Below are 27,199 nucleotides of genomic sequence, written 5' to 3'. Positions count from 1 at the left end.
TGGTTATTTTCCACCTTTTTGCCATTGTTCGGCGGCGGCTTTGGTGGTCGCGCTACCGAGAATGCCTCGACAGCGTTTCCATTGTCTTACAGCGCTTGCCGCGTGAACGCGATGGCTTGTTGGTTGGGTTGTTCGTTACATATAACTAGCTATTGCCAACTGTATGTTGACAATAGCTTAATATAATGTCACTCTTAGTATATTGACAATACTTAATTTACAATGAATAATTAGTGACATGTATTGATAATTTATATAATATTATTTTTCATATTTTCATATTCCTAGATACCAAATTAAACAAGAATAAACAATAATAGTTTTACACTATTGTATTGTACGATGACAGTAAGAAACTAGGAACATTGACATTGTATCCGGAAACGGAATAACGATTCTGTTTTAAACATCACAACAAACATTTACTTCAGACTCCCAAGTTTATGATTAGATGAATTTTAGCATAATAAATATGTATCCAATTTTATCGTAATATAACACACTCATCCGATCCGAGTCCATGAAAATACGGATATAAAAAACTCGGACTCGGAAAATATTCGCGAGTTGCGACCCTACTGTAATGTAGTAGGTATCAGTTAATCTGCTAATAGTGCCCGTAACAAAATAGAACTCTGTTTTAGAATTAACCGACACTTATCCTAAAAGTTAATAAAAAATTAACATTACCCATTACTTCCAGATTATTCGAAGAAAACCAAGACCTGCTGAACATGTTCGAAAAGTTCCGCCATTATCGAACAAAGGAGGAACAGATCAACTCGATGGAACTGGCGGAGCACGCGAACAACGTGATGAACACTCTGGACGAAGGGATCAAGGGGCTGGATGATTTGGACAATTTCTTTGAGTACATACACCAAGTTGGGGCCAGTCATAGACGGATACCGGGGTTTAAAGTAGAATATTTTTGGGTAAGTTCAAATACAACTTTTTTGTTTATTTTAAATTTGTGATCCATCCTATCTGTTATCTGCAGATAGGTTACTTAACAAAGTTGTTATTTCTCAAAAAATGTATGTTTTTTAGGGTTTCGTAGTCCGTACCCGAAGAGTGCTAAAGCGATCCTATTACTAATTTCTAGTCCTCTTTTTAAGCCTTAGGCCGAAATTATTAACTAATAATAATCAGTATGTCAAAAACCAGTAAAGTGCGAGTCGGAGTCACACACGAAGGGTTCCGTATCATCGTACAAGATCATTTCCTTTTTTTTTTTTATTTACATGACGGTCATTTTAATTTTTTTATTATTTGTTAACGCTCTACCTATTACGGTTCGCGAGATACAGCCCGCTGACAGGCAGACGGATGGACGGACAGCTTAGTAATAGGGTCAGGTTGGTACCCTTTACGGAACCCTACAAAAGGTTCCAGCTAAGCCGTGCTCGTCTAAATAATTATTAAACATGGAATTTTTTGGATAGATAATAAAATTTCTTTCACTAGAATACTTTTACAAGAAATTTCCGGAGCTTATCAAAAGCTTGCCTGTAAAAAGCTAATATTTTAATGAGATATTCGTGGAATACGGTTCAGGGTGACCTTTGACCCTGAATAATGTTGTAAGTTGAACTCGGGTCGATGGAGACATTTGACATTTTGGTTAGAGCCATATACTATCAAGGTTCACACTAAAACATATTTGGGGACTGAAATTATTAGATTCCACAACTTCTTAAGGCTGTTTTACGCCGAAAGAACAACATGCGACAATGTGGCATGCCATTTGCCTATTTTACACCAAGGCAACATGGAATGGCTGTCAAATTAGAATAATACTAGCTAATGCTCGCGACTTCGTCCGCGTGGACTACACAAATTTCAAACCCCTGTTTCACCCCTTTAGGGGTTGAATTTTCAAAAATCCTTTCTTAGCGGATGCCTACGTCATAATAGCTATCTGCATGCCAAATTTCAGCCCGATCCGTCCAGTAGTTTGAGCTGTGCGTTGATAGATCAGTCAGTCAGTCAGTCACCTTTTCCTTTTATATATTTAGATTAGTACCTAGTACGTCTAATTTCTGCTACAATGTGCAACATTGCTGGTAGGGTGGTAACTAGCCACGGCCGAAGCCTCTTACCAGACCAGACCAGAAATTTAGAAATTATAAAATTCCAACCCCATTGTTATAATTTTAACTACATAATATTATGTCCATCTCTAGAATGCAAGATAATATCTCTGTACCAAATTTCAAAAAGATCATTATAGCAGTTTAATCTTGAAAGTTAACTAACATACATATATAACAGACGACGTGACAATATGTGATATTTCTTTAATGTAAGTTTGTTAATTTTTAAATAGGTATTATAGGTAAAAAAAAAAAAAAAATGTCTTTAAACCGAAAACATCTTTGCTAACCTACATTTTCATAATAGAGTGAACACTTTCAGGTTATTCCAAAAAACACCGAAATACGAGTTGCTACATCGTCCCTTAAAAAGGGTCCCATAAACTTCAGAGATATATTACATGATTAAATCCCTTCGGATTTAAGAAAATATTGGCCCTTAAGGTGATCGCATACCACGAGCAAAACCCACAAAAGTCGCAAGAAGCGCACGCAACACATTTCTCACTACGTATACTAAAAATGCAATTTTTTAATTCGATTACAAGTTAGAACTTGACTGCGATCTCACCTGGTGGTAAGTGATGATGCTGTGGCAGTTTTATTGAACCCATACCCCATATCGGTTGTCACACAACACCGTACTGGAACGCTAAATTGCTTGGTGGCACGGCTAGAGTAGCCACGGCCTTAGCCTCCCCCCAGAAAAAGTGTTTAAAGTCATGAGCTTGCCGTGTCCAATAAATACCTACTACCTTTTCAACGCCATAGTTGCGAAATTATTGGGATTGGCTGAATTTACGGTATTTGTGGCCCTCATAAGAATGTTCAGAGTCACTCAGCGAACGATAAAGATAGCTATGCTTGGAGTTTCTCCACGTGATCCAGTCAGAAATATGGAGGTCCGTGGGAACTGGATGAAACATGGATGAAGTTTTTAATAACGTGAAATCTGCCTATTGCAACTCGTGTGGCTCTGCCGGCTCTTACACTACCTACCATTCTTCCATCCTTGTTGGCAACTATTTTTTCGTCACCAGCTACGAAGTAAGATTCATCTTTTCGTAACTAGTTATTAATTATTAATCAAGAATTTATTTTTCCGGGTTCATTTGATGCATTTTTGTAACTTGTTACTAATAAGGGTTATCGGGTTCGTAACTAGAACTAACTTCGTAATTATTCTCTTCGCAGAATGAAAAGGATCGAAAAAATAGTAACCAACATAGATGGAAACACTCCTGCGAAACTTGCGGATCTCGATGTATGCGATCACCTTTATTAGGAAGAAGTTTCGCATAGTTCCGATATCAATTTCCTTGCAAATGATGGCCTCTTGACGGATTTGCCTCGATTTGTAATAATATTATGTCACTCGAAATATTGTTGGCTAGAATATTCAATTTTGTTGGGTAAATTCAATTTTGTTGATTCCTGTAGCGTAACAGCGGGGATTTCATATGAAACAAGTATAGTTGAATGAATATGGCATCGGAGCGAGACCAATAATTAATCTATGGAATACATGTGTATTTTTAATTCTGAGATAAGCAACTTGACGACAATCACGATGAGATGATGTAGTCTCTCTCGCTCTCATTGCGTATTGCTTCTCATATGAGTGGCAATCAGCCATGTGAGTCTCCGTAGATGGAGAAAAAAATGTTGATCCTAGTAGGTTCCAATCACTGCCCACATTTGTACCTACCCATATTGTGAATGCGAAAGTGTGTTTGTTTGTTGGTTTGTCCTTCAATCACGTCACAACGGAGCAACGGATGTACCTATGTGATTTTTTGCATAGGTATAGTTAAAGACCTGGAAAGTAACATAGGCTACTTTTCATGGGAGTTCCCATGGGATTTTTAAAATCCTAAATCCACGCGGATGAAGTAGCGGGCATCAGCTAGTCCTAAATAGGTATTCGTCAAGAATCTTCGCTTCAATATATACGCGACAGGTTGAGATGGCGATCGGGGTGGGGACGCCCCGCACACCCGCACAGCCCCCGCGCTTACTCGATGCGAGCAAGCACGCACAATGTGCGGGTGTACAGGGTGTCCCCCCGCCTCATACTGCAAATGCCATCTCGACCTGTCGCGAACTATACGTTTCCATTCCGTACAACATTCTAAATGAAGGCTTTCCAAAGATTTTATACGCAGAAATAAAATATTATATCTGACGTATTTCTAATATTTGTTTCAGAAAATAGAGACGCCGTTCCTCGCGGCGGTGGAAGCGACGCTCGGTGACAGGTACACGCCGAACGTGGAGAATATTTACAAAATCACCATAAAATTCATCCTGCAGACTCTCGTAGACGGCTACGAGAAATCCGCAAAAGCCGGCGCGAACGCAAACACTACGTGAGCGGGATTTTACACAAACACGATTTACAAAACTCTCCGTGAGCGGCTTTTTACACAGAAATGTGTATTCGAATTGCGATTTGAATCTGACGGAATCTTGATTGCCGGTTACCATTTTCGTATCAGAGGAATATGTCGAGTCACAGTATAAGTACTTTCGGAATGTTTGTTCTTCTCTAATATGTAGTACAAAAAATATTTTGTAAACATTTAAAGCATTTACAAAAATATTGTAATTTTTGTGATACAAATTAGGACATTCTACATCTTATATCAGAAACATTCAGCACAAATATTTCGTGCGCGTGGAGTTTTCTAATATTTTGTGCAAAACTTTTACAATTATATGTTGAAACATACATCTAAGGCTCAATACACACCTGCAGAGCGGAGTGGAGTTAAGTCGCAGCGTACGTTACTTTTTAGTAACGAGTAAAAATAAGCTTTATTTATTTTGGCATGGTGACGAAACCCTTAGAACCTGCTCCATTTTTTTATTTCATAGCACCAATTCCAACCGTATGGCAAAGTAAACAGAGCTGAGTTTAAGTTGTAATCAAAAATAACGCTGCGCTTCGGCTCTAGCGGGATGATTCACTATTAGAGAGAGAGCCAGCGCGTACCAGATCTTCCTTATTTTATAAAAGCTAAAAGTTTATCTGCGTGTTGTCCCCAACACTGGGAGGAACGTTGGTTTGGATCATGGTGGCTTTGGGAGATAACAGGTAATAAAAGTGTAAAAATCTTACGTCAAAGTATAAAGTCTAATTTTTTTATAATTTCTTCGGAGTAGTATTAGAAATCAAGTCATGCATTGCCAGACACTTAGAATGGTGGCACTAAAATAGTTAAAAAATTGAAACATGTTTAAAACTGTTTTATTTTAATAAAACAATTTCCAACTCAAAAAAATTATTCCCTTATAATTTATATTAATATTTTTGGACTACGAATTCTACAAAAAAACGTCAATTTGTTATAAAAATGTACTTACTATTCAGAACCTTTATTGATGTAAATAGTAAAGTATATTGGTCTCTTTTTAAGTTAGTTAATTTAGTTTTAATGAAAAGAGATAAAAGTTAGGGTTGTCTCTTCTCACTGCGTTTATTATATTTTCTATAAATATGGCTATAGATAGATTAATTGTATCTATAATGTGAATAAACAAATGTTTATATTAAAAATGTGATGTTCAATTTCTTTGTTAGATATAAACTTGCACATTGGGGTAATTTTTTTGTTAAAAACTTTTAATAATATTTTTCAAACTATTTGCAAATTTTTTTAAACGTGTTCTTTTACATGAAAATAATGTTATGTTCCTATAGTAACATTGTTAAAGTATAGATGTATAGGTAAATTTGTATCAATTTTTTTAAGCCTTTTTCAGTAAAACATTTTAAATATTTAGCCTTTTCAAACATTTCACGATTAGTCAACTGTGCGGTGAATGGCGTTTATATTGAACATAGATGACAAGTAACTCAATAACCTGAAATCCAAAGCGTTAGGTATCGGTAAAAAGGGCTGTTTACTTAGGACAGGATAAACATGTCGAATCCCTGAAGTTTTGCGCGCCATGTGACCGCTGCTTAAACATTAGTTTTAAGCTTTCCGCATACCAAATGCGGGATGGATAAACAGTAACACAAATGTAAAATCAAAAAGCTTACTCGAAAAGATTTTTTAATCACACGACTACTGCTGAAAAAAAGGAGTGCAATGTCTAAAGATTTCACGACCAGTCAACTGTGTGGTGAATGGCGTTTATATTGTACATAGATGCCGAGTAACTCACCTGAAGCGCAAAGGGTTAGGTGTCGGTAAAACTGGCTGTTTACTTAGGACAAGATAAACATGTCGAATCCCTGAAATTTGCGCGCCATGTGACCGCAGCTTAAACATTACTTTAGTTTTGAGCTGTTGGCACACCAAATGCGGGACGCTCAATACATAAAATCAAAAAGCTTCTTCGAAAAATCTTTTAGATTTTTTTAAAGAAAAGATTTTGTATGTGAAGTATTTTTGACTAGCTGATGTCCGCAAATTCGTCCGCGTGGATTTAGGTTTTTAAAAATCCCGTGGGAACTCCTTGATTTTCCGGGATAAAAAGTAGTCTATGCCACTCTTCGTCCTTTCGACTATATCGATGCCAAAAATCAAGTCGATTGATTGCATAGTTAAGACGTGAAGGAAGGACAAACAAACACACTTTCGCATTTATAATATTAGAATAAAAGTATACCTAGATTAAGAGATTTAATCACCCAAACACACGTGCGTTCGGTATGCCTAACTAAACCTTTGCGAATAATTGCGAGTCGCAGTGAACATTTAGTGCGCTTTTATTATTAGAAAATAGGTAATTCAGGGTTACTTATCGTGATTTTATTAGCTTCTACCCTCGTTTTTAATCCGGTACAGACCTTGGTCGGAATTTGGGACAATTATCTCCGTTTTATTCGTCCGTAAGGTCCGACCAGCTGTAGATATCTTTTAGGGGCTCATCTTATCTTGTTGTTAATTAATCAGTTGCCTAGTAGTTCGGCCATCTTAGATTTTTGTACTTATTTTATTAAAAGTTTCAGCTAGTCTATATACTATATATAACCTATAGGTGCTAATATTATAAAGCGGTAAAGTTTGTTTGTAGGGGGTAATCTCTGATACCTACTACTGAACCGATTTTGAAAATTCTATCACCAGTAGAAAGCTACATTATTCCTGAGTAACATGTCCTATAATGTATTTTCAAAAAAATTAGACATACCTACGAAAATTGTAATAAGCTGTGTGAAGCCGGGACCGGTTGCTAGTAATATTTATTATAAAGCGAATATTATATTTTTGTTTGTTAATTTGTTTGTTTGCTTGTTAATCGATAAACTTTGAAACTACTGAACTGATTTATTAATTATTTCACCATTAGAAAGCTACTGTATCCAAAAGTAACATAATTATTATGTTATGTATATATTTAGGCACATAAAGGTAGATTTATCTTTCACCCGAGTGAAGCCAGGTTAATCAGCTAGTAAATAATAATTAACTATTGCGATAATTTATGATGTACCGTAACTTTAATATTTTAATAAAACTTTTTTTTTATAGTTCGATAATTAGTTATTTTATACTTCTTTTAGTTAAATGAATCTGATCTGTTTTAGATTTAGGGTAGAGAAGTATTAATAAAATAGTATCGTTTTCCAAATATGTAGTAGAATTTATGAGTCAAGGCTGGTAAGTGGTAAGTACCACTAGATATCTACATGGAGTACACTGTACAGCAAAATATAAGTTAGTATTTATTATTTTGTCAGTAATGTTATAGTATAGTACGTATGCCTTAATTCCGTTAAAGTTCCGTTCTTTTAATAGCAAATAATACCTAAGCAGTTGTAACCAGAATGCTGGCAAAAATGAAGACAGGTGATACTTAGTAGGTACTGATGATAAGTGATATGATACCACAAAAAAAACGCGAAGAAAAAAAATTCTTACATTTTGTACCTATAATTTCACGATTATAAAACATGCGATTAACGCTAGAAGTAGCCACTCGGAGTCAATGCCGCGTCCTAGGCGGGGCATCGACCCCAGTTTTGTACGCTATACATTGCGGGTTTAAAAAAATACCAAATCACTAAAACTGAGGCAAATGGTTATTGGTATTGGATTGTGTTAAGGTAAGCTAATAAACAATAAAGCTAAGTTTTTGCTACCGTACTGGTTACACCCTGTATACTGATATAAAAGAATATCTAACTATGCTTGTCTGTTTATGCAAGTAGTTGTGTTGTGTTGAATACAAGAATATTTTATGTTCATTTCCAAAACAGATAAATAATTATACTGAACGAGCTAATGGCAAAATAATTTTGTGATCATTAAATTTTAGCTGTAACTGCAAGTATTAATTTATACCTAGGTACCGTTAAATCACTGCAATCACATCTGTAAATACTGTACTTTTATGCAAATTGGACATAATGTGCTATTTAAATGCATAGATATTTGGCTTTCCCATTATGACGTGAAATATATGTAAATCTACCTACATAATAATATATTCATTCCATTGTCGTCCTATATCTGAAAATTGGTTAACTACACATAGTAGCTTTGAGTTACCGCCAAAAAACGTGTTAATTATCAAAACCTAAGTAATATTCCTAAAAAAATATACATAGAACCAAGGTTTTTAGTTAGTAAAGAAGTTTCAATTATATTAAAACTTTTCTGAAACATCAAAAAAGTTTCTAAAAAAGTTTCAATATAATTGAAACTTTTTTAGAAACATTTCTAAAAAAGTTTCAATTATATTGAAACTTTTTTAGAAACATCAGTTTTCCTAAATTCGCAAGTTTTGGCGATAACTCTTAAACAATGTTTTGCAGTTAGCCGCCTTTTAGACATAAAATGGCAGAATGGTGTAATCTCGCACTACGGAAAACGATCGCGCTAATTAAATTCGTGCGGTGCGTGACTATGCGATTTTTTCATATAAGCTTTGACAAATGTAAAAAGCGTTAAAAGTTTATTTTATTTATTCTATTTAAGTATAAAAATAAATATAATTATATTATATTAATTAATAAATAATATTATATTGATATGAATGTATTGCGAATGCTATGCGAGTAAATTAATTAAGTAATATGTAAATGTACAAATATACAGAAAATTACTTAATAAAATATTAGAATTACACTACACCAAAGTCTGACTGTTTGTTCTGTAAAAAAATAAAGATAATTATTTTGAAACTGCCTGCATTTTAAAACCGACTTATGGTTATATTTTTTATTTTATTATATTACAAAGTAAATATTTATCTTAGTAAGGTTAAGTAATTTTATCATTTCAAATTGAATAAAAAATTTAATAGATTGTACAATATTATATTTCATAGATCATATTATATTAAAAAACTTATATAAATAAAAAGTCACAAAAGAAATAAAATAACCAAATAGGACGAGTAGTTTATTGCGTTATTTGTAAAGATTTATAATATTATGTTTTTAGAATTAAGGACCGTGCTTGTCAAATCTTTGATAAGAATAATAATAACTAGCGAAAGGTCTGACCTGATAGGAAAAGTGAATAAAAGGATACTAATTAATATTATTTTAAAACTGAGTCAATTCGTCGGCTACTGCATCATGATCAACCCATCGCCGGCTCACTACATAGCACGGGTCTCCTCTCAGAGTGAGAAGGGTTTTGGCCATAGTCTACCACGCTGGCCAAGTGCGGATTGGCAGACTTCACACACCTTTGAGAACATTATGGAGAACTCTCCGGCATGCAGGTTTCCTCACGATGTTTTCCTTCGCCGTTAAAGCAAGTGATATTTTAATTACTTAAAAACGCACATAACTCCGAAAAGTTAGAGGTGCGTGCCCGGGATCGAACCCCCGACCTCCGATTGGAAGGCGGACGTCCTAATCACTAGACTACTACAGCTTCTGTCGGCTACTTACTCTACCAAAATAATGTCTTTTTCAAATTGCCAATAACGTCTTTGAGAACGCAAGGTAAACGAAAATAAAGCAAAATGTCGCTACATTTACCGTATTTTTGGAACGGCTATACAAAGTGGGCTAGTCCACCCACTGCTTATTCGATTTTAATACCTTTTTGACTTTCTGTGGAATAAATAACAAAATTACGAATTTCCTTTGTAGAGTTTTTTACCTAATGAAGTCAATTTTTAAAAATATTCTCCCGGAAAACGAGAAGTTAGTGTGAATATAATGATCTTTGAAGTGAACTAACTAAAATAATAATTATACTTACCTACACAAAGTATTTTTTCTTTGCTACTTATTTAAAAAAGTTACTACACTCCGCGGCCTGCGATTGTCATATTTATTTGGAAAATGACATTTCTTGTATCCGTTCATTCGTGAACATTATTACATTTCTTCGCTTCGAGCTCGATTTTATGCTTCTTTCAATACAATTATATATTTAGATAGGTAATATAAAGATGGTAAAGAAAGTATATTTCAATATATATTTTCTGCAGCTTAATTTTCGTACAATTATTGAACAAAAGATGTTGAAACTTAAAAGGAAATTAAGTTAATAATATTATCAGAGGAAATTGTTGAAAAAGTTGTCATTGTACAAAAATATATTAAACACAATTCTTGGATACATATTTACCAGCTAAAGCGTAGTAACTTAGTCCAGGGAAATTAAACAAACAAAAGCCTTAGGTACCTTCGGAAAAAATCCTTGCAAGTCACTTAACCACTTAAATAGAAACTTTCATTAATTTCAAGTTATCTGATAGAATAATATAAGTAAGTAGTATTGCGCATATTTTTTCACCCGACATGATTGAATGTCAGGTGAAAAAATATGCTACGATTCCGGAAAACCTTTTGAAAATCTAATTTTTACGTGATCAGAACCAAATTACTTTAAGGATTACTTAACAATTCGTTATTTTTCCCCCGACAGCTGTTCTTACTTTTGCCTACTTAAGTGAATTGGTAGGCTCCTGACGTGATTCGATAAGAATAAAGTCCAAAAATATTATTATACCTCAGCAGACGTTTTCTAAATTCAACCTAAAGATTAAGTGGTCCTTTAGTTAATATACTGCGATTTGTGATGCGATCTTTATCCGCAGAAATTATTTACTAGTAACTTCTTCAATAATAATTATACCTAAATTGTGATTTATTTACGAAAGTATTAAATAATAGTCTGGCCATATAAGAATGATAGCGAATATCTACAATTGCGCAATTAGATTGTTTATCATGGTGAATAATTTTGAATACTGGCAAAATCTAATTATTTATTATATATGACATTGATTTTAAAATATAAATATTAATTTTGAATTATGATTCTATTTATTTATGGTTATGATGAAATTTTGGTGCGTAAGTAAGCCATAATAAAACGTCTAATTCTACTCTTGTTGTAGTAATACTTTCACATTAAATACTCTATCAATAAATTGAGCATATTTTCATGTTACTAAACTAAAACCAAAGTTGTATAAAATATTGTATTGTTTTTTGTAAATTTTAGAAAATCTTTTTTATTACACACGTCTGTTTTTGGATAGGTACTACAAAAACCAAAATAGTCCTAGGAATTAATAATAATGTACTGATTGTGTACTTACTTTATGGATATGTATTATAAGTGATGGATGTTTGTAACTTGTATCATAAAAGTAAGATTGGTGTACTTAAGTGTTACTTTACTTAAATAAATATTATTTAAAAGTGTCGTTCAAATTATTGCTTTTTATTACGCCTGATTCTATCCTCTTTTATGAGCTCCCACAGTGATTTAAAACCCACGGTTATATATTAAATAGAATATTTTTTGCTGATTAGAAAATTTGCTATAGTCCAATCAGCACATCATAATAATTAATAGTCCTTTTTTTGTTAAAGTGAAAACTTTTTAAGATATATTTTTGTCTTACATAAATTACATTTCTTATATTCGGATTTAAATTAACTTATAGATGAACGAGTGCATCAGTGCTTTGACAAGTCTGTAATTATATTTTTGGTAAGAAATAAATAATAAATAATGATGGTTAAAAATAACGTGCGAAATAAATTCGCGCGATGATATTTTGCAGTGGCATAATAATATATATTATACGGGTTAAATTGAGTTGAGACTAATAGCTATACCATATCTACTCATGTGGCCACATACCACAAGAGTAGATAGATATCCCTATATAGCTAATCGCAATAGAAAAAGTTTGTAAGGCGCCCGCGTTTATTTGTATTGCTATCATTTCCGGAATAAATAATTCCTGACATATTGAAGCACCTGTAATAGTTGTTACTGTTAGAAATATTAAGCGCCATGAATATATATTATGCTTAATTTAGAATGTCAGGTACCTATAGGTAAACAGAGGAGACGTCATAACATGTTAATCATCATCATCATCATCAACCGATAGACGTCCACTGCTAGTCATAGGTAGGGACTTCCACACGCCACGCTCTTGCGCCGCCTGAATCCAGCGGCTCCCTACGACTCGTCTGATATCGTCCGTCTACCTAGTGGGGGGTCTTCCAACGTTGCGTCTTCCGGTGCGAGGTCGCCATTCCGCTATCTTAAGACCCCAACATCTATCTTCACTTCAGCTTCGCAACCCGTTGAGCTATGTCGGTTACTCTAGTTCTCCTACGGATCTCCTCATTTCTGATTTGATCACGTACCGACACTCCAAGCATAGCTCTCTCCATCACCCGCTGAGTGACTCTGAGCTTTCTTATGAGGCCCATAGTTAGCGACCATTTTTTTTTTTTTAAAGAAGATTAGCCATGTTAAATGACTAATATCTCGGATCTATATGTCATCACTGGCAACACGCACTGTTCGAAGACTTTGGTCTTCAAGCACTGAGGAATTTTGGACAAGAAAACAATTCGAAGCTTCCTAATGCTGCCCAACCGAGTTGGATTCGGCGGCTGACCTCTTTCTCAAAATTGGACCTACCCAACTGGTTGTGTGTCAAATATCAGTATTTTACTCGTATATACCTACTCGTCTACAATTTCCTGGAAAACCCTGAAACACTCATTTCAATTTTTTTGTAAAAAGTGGATCACCATCGTGGATTTGAAAATAAAATAATGTCATTATAAAAATCAGCAGCAGTCTTGAGCGGTGGTAAGTAGTAGCGCCCCAGAACTCAGAACTCTGAACTCGGAAGTTTAGATCTGAATATGATCGAGGCCTCATGAGTCATGACTAAGGCCTCAGTAAGTCATATTTGGAGACAACTTTCTTTACAACCAGGTAATGTAATGTCATTAGGAATACAAAACGCATTGGAGTCGCGATAAAGATCAGCGGGTTTGTTCTAAGGAGTTCTATAGAGCCTTCTTACGTACAAACGCCTTATTGCAAGCCCATAAGACTCATAATCCCTTGAGGTCAGGTCAAATGGATCATTTTATGACGTAGATTGCCATAATTTCTAAAAAGGACACGAATATTATCATACAATTGGTGCGCGCGTCATACAATTGTATGACACTAGTTGGGTAATAGTGATGGACATATAAGACGGTATACGGTTTATCGATAATAATTAAAAAAACTGCAAACGCAAATAGGTCCCTACCTAGTCCTACCTAGTGACTAGTCCCACAGGGATTTTAAAAATCTACAACTATGTGGACAAAAATAAAGATAGTAAAAAAATTAGTCAAGTGCGAAGTAGACTCGCAACCATCGTACAAGAAATAACACTTTTTATTTATTTTTTATTTTCATGGTAGGCATTTTGAAATTTTTAGAATTTGTTGACATAGCTATAAAAACCACATTCTGTGAAAATTTCAACTCTCTTCCTACTACGGTGTACGAGATACAGCCCGCTGACAGACAGACGGACGGACGGACGGGACCCTAATAATAAGACTCCGCTGTCCGTCCGTCCGTCCATCCGTTCGTCCATCCGTCCGTCCGCCTGTCTATCAGCAAGCCGTATCTCATGAACCATAGTAGGTAGAGGCCTGAAATTTTCACAGAATGTATATTTATATTGCCACTATAACAACAAGTACTAAATATTTCAAAATTACCACCACAAAAATTTAAAAAAAGAGTTATTTCTTGTACGATAGTACGGAACTCTTAATGTGTAAGTCCGACTCGCACTTGACCAATTTTTATAAATAATTGCATTAAACAATTTTTACATTTAGCCGCTTTTTAGACAAAATGGCAGAATGATGTAATCTCGCACTACGGAAAACGATCGCGCTAGGTACCTAATTAAATTCGTGCGGTGTGTGACCATGCGATTTTTTAATCTAAGTATCAGCTTTGACAAATGTAAAAAACGTTAAAAGTTTATTTTATTATATATTCTATATATTTTATATTCTATTTAAGTATTATAAAAAATATATTGATATGAACCTATATCTTACCTAACTCATTATCTACACCGGACGTTTAGCAACTTGAAAAAGATTTCTCTAGAACTTCAGATTCTTTGATCAGCAGAATCTAATTTCATAAATTTCGATTAACGTTATTACTTTCGGATTTCTTATTTCAATCCACGAAAAAAGGTAATCTCCGTTGAAATCTCCTTTAATTACTATCGTTTGTTTTAAGCTACGCGTTAAATTTCTCATTTTATCCTCAAACGACCTCCATTGCATTGAGTTATAGACCATAGAGTGCTCCTCTATGGAATTCATATAATATTATTATCATGCGTCAAAAATACCGCCTCCGTCTAATCTATTAACAAGACAAATTAGAACTAATAAACCCGAAACTCTTTATATTTTGAGATTAGTAAGCCGTCAATGGATTGATGTTGATGAAATAAGTATATTTTTTTTTCTATAACTAGAGGCCTTGAAAAAGTCGTGATATCCTAGGGGTTAAAACGTCCGCCTCCTTTTCGGGATGTATAGGAGGTTCGATTCCGACCTCAAAATCGAGAGAGTGCGTTTTAAATTTTAAGCAATTAAATATCCCTTGCTTTAACGATGAAGGGAAACATCGTGAGGAAACCTATTTGCCTGAAAGTTCTCCGTAATTTCTCAAAGTTGTGGGAAGTCTGCCAATCCGCACTTGGCCACCATAGTCCACGGACGAGGTAGACTATAGCCAAAATCGTCTCATTCTCAGAGGAGATCCGTGCTCAGTAGTGAGTCGGCGATGGGTTGATCACGATGGTAAGGCCTTGACTGCCATTTCATCTGGTCACCTGGACACCAGCACCTCTAATAAATGACACCTCTATCCCCTGGTGCGATTAATATTATAAAATATAACCTTACCTTCCTACAAAATAATTATACCTACAATAATTTTCATTTCTAAGAAAATATAAACGGTTTACTGCGATCTTGTTTATTATAGCAATAAACTACTGCTAAGACAAAGTGTTCGTACAACCGATAGACGTTGGGGTCCCAAGGTGCTGGAATGGCGACCTCGCACCGGAAGACGCAGCGTTGGAAGGCCCCCCACTAGGTGGACGGACGACATCAGACGAGTCGCTGGGAGCCGCTGGATCCAGACAGCGCAAGACTGTGGCGTGTGGAAGTCCCTACAAGAGACCTATGTGCAGCAGTGGACGTCTATTGGTTGATGATGATGATGATGATGAAGACAAAGTGAAGCTTAAATTATTATTTAATTAAGGCGTGCTCGAAATGTTTTAGTAAGTAAGTACCTTTACATACTGCAACTGTTTCACTTGTTGGTGTGTGAAGTGTGCCAATCCGCACTTGGCCAGCGTGGTAGACTATGGCCAAAACTCTTCTCACTCTGAGAGGAGACCCGTGCTCTGTAGTGAGCCGGCGATGGGTTGGTCATGATGATGATGATGATTACCTACAATATTTAAAATCCTCAGAAAGAAAATTATTCCTTTTTTTGATTTCTGGTATAGACTCTCTTTTTTGTTTCACTGTATCGTTCTAGTAAAATTTAAAAATATCATATTTGAACAGAATTATCGATATACCTACTTATAAATGCGTAGGTACATCACTAATGTAAACTTCAATCACCGCTGTATGCAGTAACTGAACGTACTCTGGTCGCATCACTAGTCCAAAAACTTTATTAATTATTTGTTTAAAAAGACAATCTAGAAATAGTTATACAGTGCTTAAATAAATTACTGTAGGCAGTTTTCGAAAAACAATCGATGCTTTATATATTTCAAATAGGAAAAAATCGTGAAACAATAATCACTAAGTATATTGTTATGGGTGAAAAACTAAAATTAACTAAATAAAATATTAAAAAAAACTATACCTACTTAGTAAAAAAAAAATTGGTAGTTACGCGTGATTGGTAATACAAACTTAAAAAATTAAGTGTAAACTAAGTATAGGTGTAAACTAAAGGCTAAAGAAGACAATCATATTTTAAAACACATTTTTACAATTTCATTTAGGCGTAGGTACCTTTTATTTGACATTCGTATTAAAACACATTATACTTTTAAGAACTATTTCATTTATGCGTACTCTACCTTTGTGAAAACATGAACATAAAAAATAACCCTAAAAACGAGTGATCACAGTGTAAAGAAAGCAGTCATATCACTGCAAAAAATTCCAAATAATTTTGAGAAAAAAACTCTAGAAGACTTAAAATGGGTTGCAAGTTATCTCAGCTCGCAGCATCCGAGTTCTCGCAAGATCCCCTAGACAGGCCGCCACCCCCGGCTGACCCTCGCTCCCCCTTGACCCCTAAGCAACAGTACTGCATCATGGCCTCTTGGAAAGGGATATTCAGACAGATCGAGAAGACTGGGATCATTCTATTTGTCAAGTAAGTTATTGAGAAGTAGCTCCAGCGCAAAAAGCCGTAATAGCCTAGTGGTTACGACGTCCGCCTCGTGTCCGGAGGTCGGGGGTTCATCCCAGACACGCACTGCTAACTTTTCGGAGTTATGTGTATTTTAAGCTATTAAATATCGCTTCGGTAGACTATGGCCAAAACTCTTCTCACTCTGAGAGGAGAACCGTGCTCTGTGAGCCTGCAATGGGTTGATCATGATGATGATACTGAATTTTTAAACTATGGATATTTACGAAATTTTGTACACTGTGGCAGAGATCTAAAATTCCAGAACATGAGAATGATCTCAAACTTTACTCCGTTGTTCTCGAACTGAAAGTTCTAGAAATGTGCTGCACTGCAAGTTAAATCTATATTAGTAAAAAATGAATCGCCAAAATGTATGTATGTACGTGCAAAACTTTCAAACGATTGCACCATACTGGTTAGTTATTTTTTGTTGTGTTTATAAATAATTGTCAGGATTTCGGATTTTTCCCCTTCCTCGTTGCATAAAATATTAAAAACACTAACTTCGTTTTCAGGTAAAATAAGATTGTTTTCTCATTTCTATTATACAACGGGTCATGGCTTAGTGTTTATTAAATCATCTGCCTTCTATTCTGGGATTTCATCCTATAGGCAAGAAGCACTTTTCGAAGTACGATTGAGGTATCACTATGCTTTAAAGATGAACGAAAACATCGAGAGGAAATCTGCATGCTTGGGTTTCGCCGTAATAGTATTCTCAAAGGTGCATGAAGTCTGTCTTTATATAATATATTTATCTTGTACACGGGCGTGAGAGTAGTATGATGAGAATATTATCTAAGTAGGTAGGTATAATAAAAATGTATTTTGTGGTCTGGCATTAGAGATAATCTAATTACTATTCTATCATCCCTAATTATGCCTGCCGCATATTATCAGACATAACCTTCCGGCATCAGTTTTCCTCAAGACCTTCAAGACAAGAGTGAATAGGCATCTTGTAGGTAAGCGCACGTCTCCATCTTCGGCTGCATCATCACTTGCCGCCAGGTCTGATTGCAGCCAAGCTCTATAGTCTACTTACAAATTTTAAAAAAACATGTCTGTAGGAATTCTTTCTGATACAAGCTTGACGACATTATAAATACCATAGATTAATTATAATTAACTAAGCGAGACCAATAATCATTGGTCTCGCTCCGGTATGACCCCGGAATTTCGTTCGAATCAGATTTTTGACATTGACAATAATGTTAAAAACGCTAACTCCGAAAGTCCGGATACATCTCGAATAAGAGATAGAAGTCCTAACTAAAATAGGCCTTCACGGCTTTTCACCGCGGTATCTTCTCTACATAGTATAAAATAAAGTCGCTTCCCGCTGTCTTCTGTATTCTGAGGTCTGTATGTAACGCGTAGATCTTTTAAACTACGCAACGGATTTTAATGCAGTTTTCACCAATAGATAGAGTGATTCAAAAGGAAGGTTTATAGGTATAATTTAGTATTGGTTTGTGTTAATTTGTTGAAATATGACGATATTTGAACAAAATGTCGGAAGAAATCAAGCTTCCATCGAAAATTAACAAATATTACGCGCAACAAAACTAGACGGATGCGGCGATCGTCGCATTTACAATATTAGTAAGGAATTGACACTACATAACTATATCTACATTGCCACCCGTGCGAAGCCGGGGCGGGTCGCTAGTGTCTAATATATTGCAGTAACAGTAAACAATATTGTTCTATCATCAACCTCTACCCTTAACATACGAATAGGTACCGGATTAGAACAATAGCATAGTATAGCAATGTATTATCAGTACCCGTAGTATAAGATTTTACGTCTCACCAAACGTTGCTAGAATTCGAGAGTCGAAACACAATAACATCAAAGTAAAATGGACCTAAAGAGCCTTGAATTGAAGTCCAATATTCAATGCCACTGATTTTAATTTCGCAATGTTTCCGCTTGGAGCGCTGGCTGTAGAAGTGTAGACAAACTTGAGCTTTAAAACAAGGCGTTTAAGATCCAGTTACTGTAACGCGGAAGTATTTCGACTCTCGAATTTGGTTTGGTTTGGTGAGACGTAAAATCTTGTATTACGGGTACTGTATGCCAATAGGCTGGAGGTTCTATAGGGTTTCCTAGGGCTCTGTGCTTCATAGTTCATACAAAAGGCTTTATCAGGCACCTAACAAATAGGTATATAAAAAAAAGAATTATTTACAAAATGAGGGAGACATAAGTCAATAGAAAAATACTTATCATAACACTGTTCTACTGAATGAGGAGGTTTCCAGGCAACGGTCGAGAAAATTTTCATAGATGGCGCTGAAAACTTGCACCACTAAAGATGAAAAATAATACTAGATATAGGTATCATCTATGCTATAAATTTTTAAATTTAAATCGGATGCGAAATAATTAATTACTTCTATTACAGTTCACAGATTTTGTGGGGAAGAAACGTAAGGAAAATTGCAGTGCACGCTAGCTCTAACTCTTCATCTGTCATTGATTGAATAGAATAGAATAGAATAGAATAGAATGTTTTTTTTATTCATGTAAACTTTTTAAAAGTGCTTATGAATAGTCAGGTAGTTTTAATTTACCACTGGTTCGGAATTGACACAAGCGACCTAAACATTAAAGCCTAGATCATATAGATTATATAGTAAAATTCAGCGCCATCTATGACAATTTTCTCGAACGTTGCCTGGAAACCTCCTCATTGAATTGAAATATTTTAATCATTTAATTTTTCTTTTCTAAACGTCAATAATAGCCTTCAGACAGCCTTAGATCTTTTAAACTATGCATGATGCCAACCACACTTGAACCTGTGTGGTAGACTATGGCCAATTTCTTCTCATTCTTAGACGAGACTCGTTCTCAGTAGTGAGCCGGCGATGGGTTGATCATAATGATGATGATGATGATATAGGCTAAAATGCAAAATTTTGATAATATTACGTCTTCAAGCCCAAATTAATTGCTAGCCTTGATTCCACGAGGACCGCAAATATTTGAATAATTATTTCAGAAGCTTGACCCTGCCGGCCCCATGGCCCCTAAGGGTCTTTATACTATACCGAATAAACATTACAAAGCTCTGGCTGACATTCCCATGGTTTTTGTTGGCTTTGTAAGTACATTATGATATTTCTATTTTTAAATATTTTTATGTACAAAAACTTGTAAAGACGATGTTATTGATGCTAATGGTACAGTTATTACTAATCTTTAAATATATAAAAGGAAAAGGTGACTGACTGACTGACTGATCTATCAACGCACAGCTTAAACTACTGGACGGATCGGGCTGAAAATTGGCATGCATATAGCCATTATGACGTAGGCATCCGCTAAGAAAGGATTTTTGAAAATTCAACTCTTAAGGGGGTCAAATAGGGGTTTGAACTTTATGTAGTCCACGCGGACGAAGTCGCGAGCATAAGCTAGTCAAAATATATAAAAGGAAAAGGTGACTCACTGACTGACTGACTGATCTATCAACGCACAGCTCAAACTACTGGACGGATCGGGCTGAAATTTGGCATGCAGATAGCTATTTTGAAGTAGGCATCCGCTAAGAAAGGATTTTTGAAAATGAACCCCTAAGGGGGTGAAATAGGGGTCTGGTGTAGTCCACGCGGACGAAGTGCGAGCATAAGCTAGTAAGTAATAAATTATTAGATAATACACAACAAGCATTGAGGAATTTTGGACGAGAAGACATCTCGAAGCTTCCCGAACGCTGAAAAAAATTACTGATGTCCAAGTTTATACCTATCTGTAATATTGTACATCCATACTAATATTATAACTGCGAAAGTGTCTGTCTGTCGGTCTGTCTGTCTGTCTGCTAGCTTTTCACGGCTCAATCGTTCAACCGATTTTGACGAAATTTGGTAGGTACAGAGATAGCTTGCATCCCGGGGAAGGACATAGGCTACTTTTTATCCCGGAAAATTGAATAGGTAGTTCTCACAGGATTTTTAAAAACCTAAATCCAAGAGTCGCGGGCATCATCTAGTAATATGAGAATACAGAGTTAACTACCTACTAGTTTTAATGCCTACGTGAAAAACAATAATTGCCTTTGTACGCTTCGGAAAAACAATTTTCCGAACAAAATTAAATTCAGCTAACGTAATATTTTGGAAAACTAAGTACTTCGTTACGAACCGCTCGCGGCGAACTATATACAATTAAACAACAAAGTTTATTATCAAATGGATCCGAAATGAGGTATTTTTCCGTTCCATTATGAAAAACACAAAGCAGCAATTAAGGAAAAAGCCAAACATATTTTTTATCACATCAAAGTTTGGACGTATTAAATTGTTTATGTTGCTATCTATCTACTATAATATTAAAAAAGCATTATAAAAAGCGGTGATGTCCTAGTGGTTTAAACTTCGGTCCTTATACCGAGGGTCCGGGGTTCAATCCCGGGCACGCACATCTAACTTTGCGGAGGTCTCGATTTGTTTTAACGGTGAAAGAAAATGTCGTGAGGAACCCTGTAGGCCTGAGAGTCCTCCACGATGTACTCAATGGTATGCGAGGTCTGCTAAATCGCATTGGGCCAGCATGGTGGACTATGCCCTAAGCCCTTCTCATTCTGAGAGGAGATCCGTGCTTAGTAGTGGACCGTTGATAGGTTGAGCATGATGCTAAAAGATTGAAATCGTATGTCATTAATGCAAACAGTCACACACAAGAACACAAGTTGAAGCTGTGTGTGATATATGATATATCACAGCTTCCCCGCTTATCATGTGAGATATGGCCTTGTCAGAAATTTACTGTACCCCTAGTACCAGTACGGTTAGTATGAAATTGTTTCGCCAACAGCGATAGAATTCGACTGTCGAAACCCAGCAACGTCAAAATATACTACAATCTCATTCATTACCATACAAAATTTCTGGTTTTGTTTTTGTTGGTTTGCCTTTCAATCACGTCGCAACGGAACAATGGATTGACCTGATTTTTTGCATGGGTTATAATTAAAGATCTAGAGGCTACTTTATATCCAGAAAAGTCACGCAGATGAAGTTGAGCGCATCTATAGACTTGTAAATCGAGGGCCGCAATGTCCGTTTATAACTCTGAAAATATTTAATCTTTTGTAACTTTGAAAATACATGTTTTTACGGAAATATGACAAACTACAGACACAGGATATTAATTTTATATTTTTGTCTACTAATATTCAAAATAATAATCAAACTTTGCATTGGACTGGTGTGGTACTAAATCCACAGAACAAAATAAGAAGAAGAATCAAGCTTCACTTGTATAGGGCCCGCTCTAGGGACAACTTCAATGTTACTGTTATGTCATCTCCACTCAGTCGGCTAACAGTCCAACTGTTTGTCCAACCTTCCACGTACGGAGAGATAGTTCGTAAGTCTGTTCACTAACTTTGGCTGAAATCTATAGAGCGCACTTTGACTGTGCTCAGACTTAAGTTTGAGTTAAAACGAGACAGATTTATGTGAGTGATATAAGTCTGTCTCGTTTTATCTCTGTCTTAAGTCTAAGCAAAGTCAGAGTGCAGAATCAGAGATAGATCTCACCCTTAGTGTCGCTACATACGCAGGCGCATTTATTATTTTGCTTTTATGTTATTTTTCACTGTGTTTGTTAAATAAATGTTTTCTATTCTAAGAATCAAATAGAATACCTGCTATATTATTCTTATGTTTACTATAAAAAATAAATATAAATAATAAACACTTGTTGGGTAGCGACACTATGTTAGTGAACAGACTTTACATGTTTGACGATGTTTGTCGATGTTGGCTCATGTTGGCGCGTGTTCGCTCGGATGGCGGTAAATATGAAGTTGTAGGTATAATTTCTTTAGAGAAGAAAAACTCTTACTAGCCCTACTGGCAACCAGATGTAGGTCGCAAGCGTTGTAAAGTGCGCTTAATGGTCCCCTAACACGACGTGTAAACATACCGCTACATCTTTGTTTCTCTCTCTCTCTTTCTGCTTCGTAGGTATTCCTCATTGCTGAGGGTCGTTACCCATATTCACTAACCATAATATGACAACTTCCCAAATCCGAACTGCTACTGAGAATTCCTGGTCAGAAAAATCTTTTTTAAGACATGACCGGGAGTAGTACCTGGGATCTTTTGATCCACGGCATCTAACCACTAGACCAACTGGGCAACAAGGACAACTACTTACTTATATGTATAACTAACTTATGCTCGCGACTTCGTCCGCATGGACTACACAAATTTTAAACCCCTATTTCACCCCCTTAGGGGTTGAATTTTCAAAAATCCTTTCTTAGCGGATGCCTACGTCATAATAGCTACCTGCATGCCAAATTTCAGCCCAATCCGTCCAGTAGTTTGAGCTGTGCGTTGAGAGATCAGTTAGTCAGTCGTCAGTCAGTCAGTCAGTCAGTCAGGCAGTCAGTCACCATTTCCTTTTATATATTTAGATTATTGAAGTCGCACACATAAAAATACTTAGTACCTAGACCGTGTGTGTGGACCAAAAAATAACGATTTTACTACGAAGTTTCGTAGCACTTCTCTGTAGAGGCCGGCTGATTCGTAGTCTACACGAATAATACACAAGTATGGCAAAAAAAGATATATAATAACCCGTTTACTAAAAGATTGGACCAGGCAGACAAAAATTCGTAGAACCTACGTGTATCGATGACAAAGATGCGAAGTGTACCTACTATGAATTTTTGTCTGCCACTTGTTGAGTTTTTAATTTTTTTAATTTTTAATCGTCACCAGGTCCAATCTTTTAGTAAACGGGTTGTACTTACGTACTTCAATTTCTTTCCAGATTATTCGAAGAAAACGAAGACCTCCTGCACTTGTTCGAAGCTTTTCGCGAGCTTCGCACGAAAGAAGCCATCGTGAACTCCGCAGAGCTGGCCGAGCATGCCACCAAGGTGATGCACACCCTGGACGAAGGCATCAAGGGTCTGGCTGACATGGACACGTTCTTCGCGTACGTCAGGCACGTCGGCGGCACCCATCGACAGGTTCCAGGCTTTAAAGCTGAAAACTTCATGGTAAATTATAAGAATGCGAGTCAGACTCGCGCACTGAGGGTTTCGTACTACAGTCGTATTTTATCGACATTTTGCACGATAAATCAAAAACTATCATACCTAAAAATAAATTATAATCTGTTTTAGAATGTACAAGTAAAGCCCTTTCATATGATACCCCACTTATTAAAGGAATCTCACTTTGTTCAAAGTTGAAAATAGCAATATTTGTTCACGAACACATTTTAATTTTTTTTGTGACTTAACCACAAATTCAGGGTTTTCAGATTTTTTCCCTCGTGTCAGCTATAAGAGCTACCTTCCTGCCAAATTTTATGATTCTAGGTCGACGGGAAATACCCTGTAGGTTTCTTGACAGACAGATAGACGGACAGAGAGACAGACAGACAATAAAGTGATCCTACAAGGGTTCCGTTTTTTTCTTTTGAGGTACGGAACCCTAAAAATGGTTATTTCATAAATTGAAAAGCTCGAAATCAAAGCCGCCCGTCCCTCTTAAAAGGCCACCAATGTGCCAAGATAGTCAACGCTTGTGAAAGTGTTTAGTATGTAACTAGCTGATGCCCGTGACTTCGTACGCGTGGATTTAGGTTTTTTAAATATCCCGTGGGAACTCTTTGATTTCACGGGAAAAAAAGTAGCCTCACTCTCTAGGTCTTTGACTATACCCATGCAAAATATCACGTCAATCCGTTGCTCCGTAGCGACGTGATTGAAGGACAACCCAACAAACTAACAAACCAACAAACTAACAAACCAATAAACCAACAAACAAACACACTTTCGCATTTATAATAAGGGTACTATTAAAAAAAGATTTTCATTTGATTTCCAGAAAATCGAGCAGCCTTTTCTGAAAGCAGCCAAAACGACGCTCGGAGAGAGATACACGCCAAACATAGAGAACATCTACAAAATGACGATCCGATTCATATTAGAGAATCTTGTCAAAGGCTACGAAGAAGAATACGAGTAGCAAGACTTGGAAACCAATAAATAGTATGGTTAGTATGAGAGTTTACATCTCACTAACGTTAATAGCATTCGAGCATCGAAAAACTTTAGCGTCAAAATTGCGTTGCGTGCGTTAGCAAAATAGACTTTGAGTTTTTTTTTTTATTCATTATAGGTATACGCTTGACCACAATCTTACCTGAAGGAAAGTGACCTAAGATGGGACGCGTTTACCTAGACGATGCCTTTTCACTCTTGTTTTAAAGATACCCGGGTTGTAATTGGTAGGAAACACATATCGTGGAAAAGTACCTTAATTTATAGCTCATCTTCTCTACATCTATAGACAGTGTTCCAAGAGGAAACCACCAAATTAAAATCGAGGGTACTGAATTTTAGACTTTAAATTAAGAAAGTTTAGATCTATTTTACTCTGACGTTATTATTTTCAACACGCAAATTCTGTCAACGTTAGTGAGATGTAGAATGTCATATTAAGCATACCGAAGGTCCTTGATTTAAAGTTAAAAAAAAAAACTGGAGTACCTATCGATTTTAATTTCACAATAGGGCTGATTCTCTTGTACACAATCTCTAAACTAAACTAAATTAACAGGTCTAAATCTAGTGCTATCCTTTTCAGCAAGCAACATTATGAAAGGGATAGCAATAGATTTAGACGTGCCATTTTAGTTTAGTTTAGAGATTGTGTTGTGTACAAAGGAATTAGCCCCAATGTTTCCACTTGAAATGCTGCCTGTAGATGTATAAACGAACTTGAGCTTTAAAACAAGGCAATTACAGTCCATTTTATTTTAACGTTAAAATGTTTCAACACTTAAATTATTGTGTAATGCACAACCTGAAATTTCCACCCACCAGAACCAGAATTATACTCCTTCTTTGACTATTGCCTTTGCACGAAAAAAGTTACTTAAGCTTTCTTCGCTCGCGTTTTTTATTTCCATATAGTTTAATATTAACAATTTGTTTTGCACAAGTCTGACAAAATTGTGGTCTTACTTTTCTTAAATCTACCTCTATATGAACCATTTTATAGTACCTTGTAGTATTATTTTTTTCAATAAGAGAATTATTAATATTATGTAGTTTTGTGTATTTTTATATTGTTAAATGTTAACCTAATATTGTTTGGTTTGACTACACTTTATAGTTTTTGATTGTATTTGGTCTTAAATGCCTTCTATACTTATATGCTGCAATGAATGTATAACTTAGTATTTTTATATTAAAGTGTTATCGCATTTCTTATTGTTTTTTCTTAATTTGATAACATTTACTGTGTGTATGTTTGTCCATTTGCTTCTATGTTTGGTACAACCGATTTCACAAAATACTAGGTACCTACACTAGAAAACATTTTATCCTGGGAAAATCCTAAATTTACGCAAGTGAAATGGTGGGGTGGTAACGGCATCTGTCTCCCATTCGGGGGTCAAGGGTTTGATCCCGGGCATGCACATCAAACTTTTTAAAGTTAAATGCACTTTAAATAATAAAATATCACTTGTTTTTAAATAGCGATAGCGAGCAAACGAGCAGGCGGGTCACCTGATGTTAAGTCATTACCGCCGCACATAAATATTTTGCAGCACCAGAGGAACCGCCGATGCGTTGCCGGCCTTTTAGGAATTTGTTGGTCCGCCCCTTGAATAATCCCATGTTGTAATCTAGTGGGAACACCGCCGACGGGAGTTGATTCCACAGTTTGCATGTGCGTGCGTGGAGAGAAGGAAGCTGATGATGACGATGAAATTCAGGTCAAAAAAGACCGATTACCAGTCCATTTCAAGCAAAACCTAAAAGGTCACACCTAATTGGATATTAGATTGTGAACCTCAGATGTGGTTTAATATCGCTTCAATATCAGTACGTGAGCAATACATGTTGGGATTGGACTCTAATAGCGACTAGTGACGTCGATATCAGTGTGCTTAGCATGGGAAATAACATCTCTCTGACGTTGATAGAATTCGAGCGTTGACACTCAATAACGTCCGACTAAAATGGACTTAACGAGCTTTGAATAAAGGTAAAAATTCACTGCTACTGGTTTTTAACCGACTTCAAAAAAAGGAGGAGGTTCTCAATTCGTCGGAATCTTCTTTTTTTTTTTATTTTTTTTTTATTTTTTATGTATGTTCCCCGATTACTCAAAAACGCTTGGACCGATTTTGAAAATTCTTTTTTTGTTTGAAAGGGTATACTTCAAAGTTGGTCCCATTTAAATTTGGTGAAGATCTGATGAACATCTTCGAAGATAGATACTGGAACTCCTCAACGGATAAGAGTAAATTGCTCGCGATCAGTGTAATAGCTTAGTAAACAGTAGATTTTTAACCAGTCATAGCATAAT

General features: G+C 35.9%; 2 protein-coding genes across 2 annotated transcripts in view; both read left to right on the top strand.

The window, feature by feature from the left end:
* Nucleotides 1-11,739, top strand: part of LOC117989520 (neuroglobin-like) — a 46,233-nt gene extending 34,494 nt beyond the window's left edge. Inside the window, exons 2-3 of the mRNA XM_034976895.2 lie at nucleotides 704-935; nucleotides 4,305-11,739. Coding sequence (XP_034832786.1) covers nucleotides 704-935; nucleotides 4,305-4,469 — 397 coding nt within the window. The 3' untranslated portion in view covers nucleotides 4,470-11,739. The remainder of the gene's footprint in view (nucleotides 1-703; nucleotides 936-4,304) is intronic.
* A 4,313-nt stretch (nucleotides 11,740-16,052) lies between these two features.
* LOC117989815 (neuroglobin-like) lies at nucleotides 16,053-26,037 on the top strand. Its single transcript, XM_034977227.2, has 3 exons — nucleotides 16,053-16,795; nucleotides 23,637-23,868; nucleotides 24,704-26,037. The coding sequence occupies exons 1-3, from the start codon at nucleotides 16,617-16,619 to the stop codon at nucleotides 24,842-24,844; spliced, it is 552 nt and encodes a 183-aa protein (XP_034833118.1). The 5' UTR covers nucleotides 16,053-16,616; the 3' UTR covers nucleotides 24,845-26,037.
* Nucleotides 26,038-27,199: the final 1,162 nt, after the last annotated feature.

Source organism: Maniola hyperantus, chromosome 16 (assembly GCF_902806685.2).
Source record: "Maniola hyperantus chromosome 16, iAphHyp1.2, whole genome shotgun sequence".
NCBI classification, from domain to species: Eukaryota; Metazoa; Arthropoda; class Insecta; order Lepidoptera; family Nymphalidae; genus Maniola; species Maniola hyperantus.
This window is presented reverse-complemented; position numbering and strand designations above follow the sequence as displayed.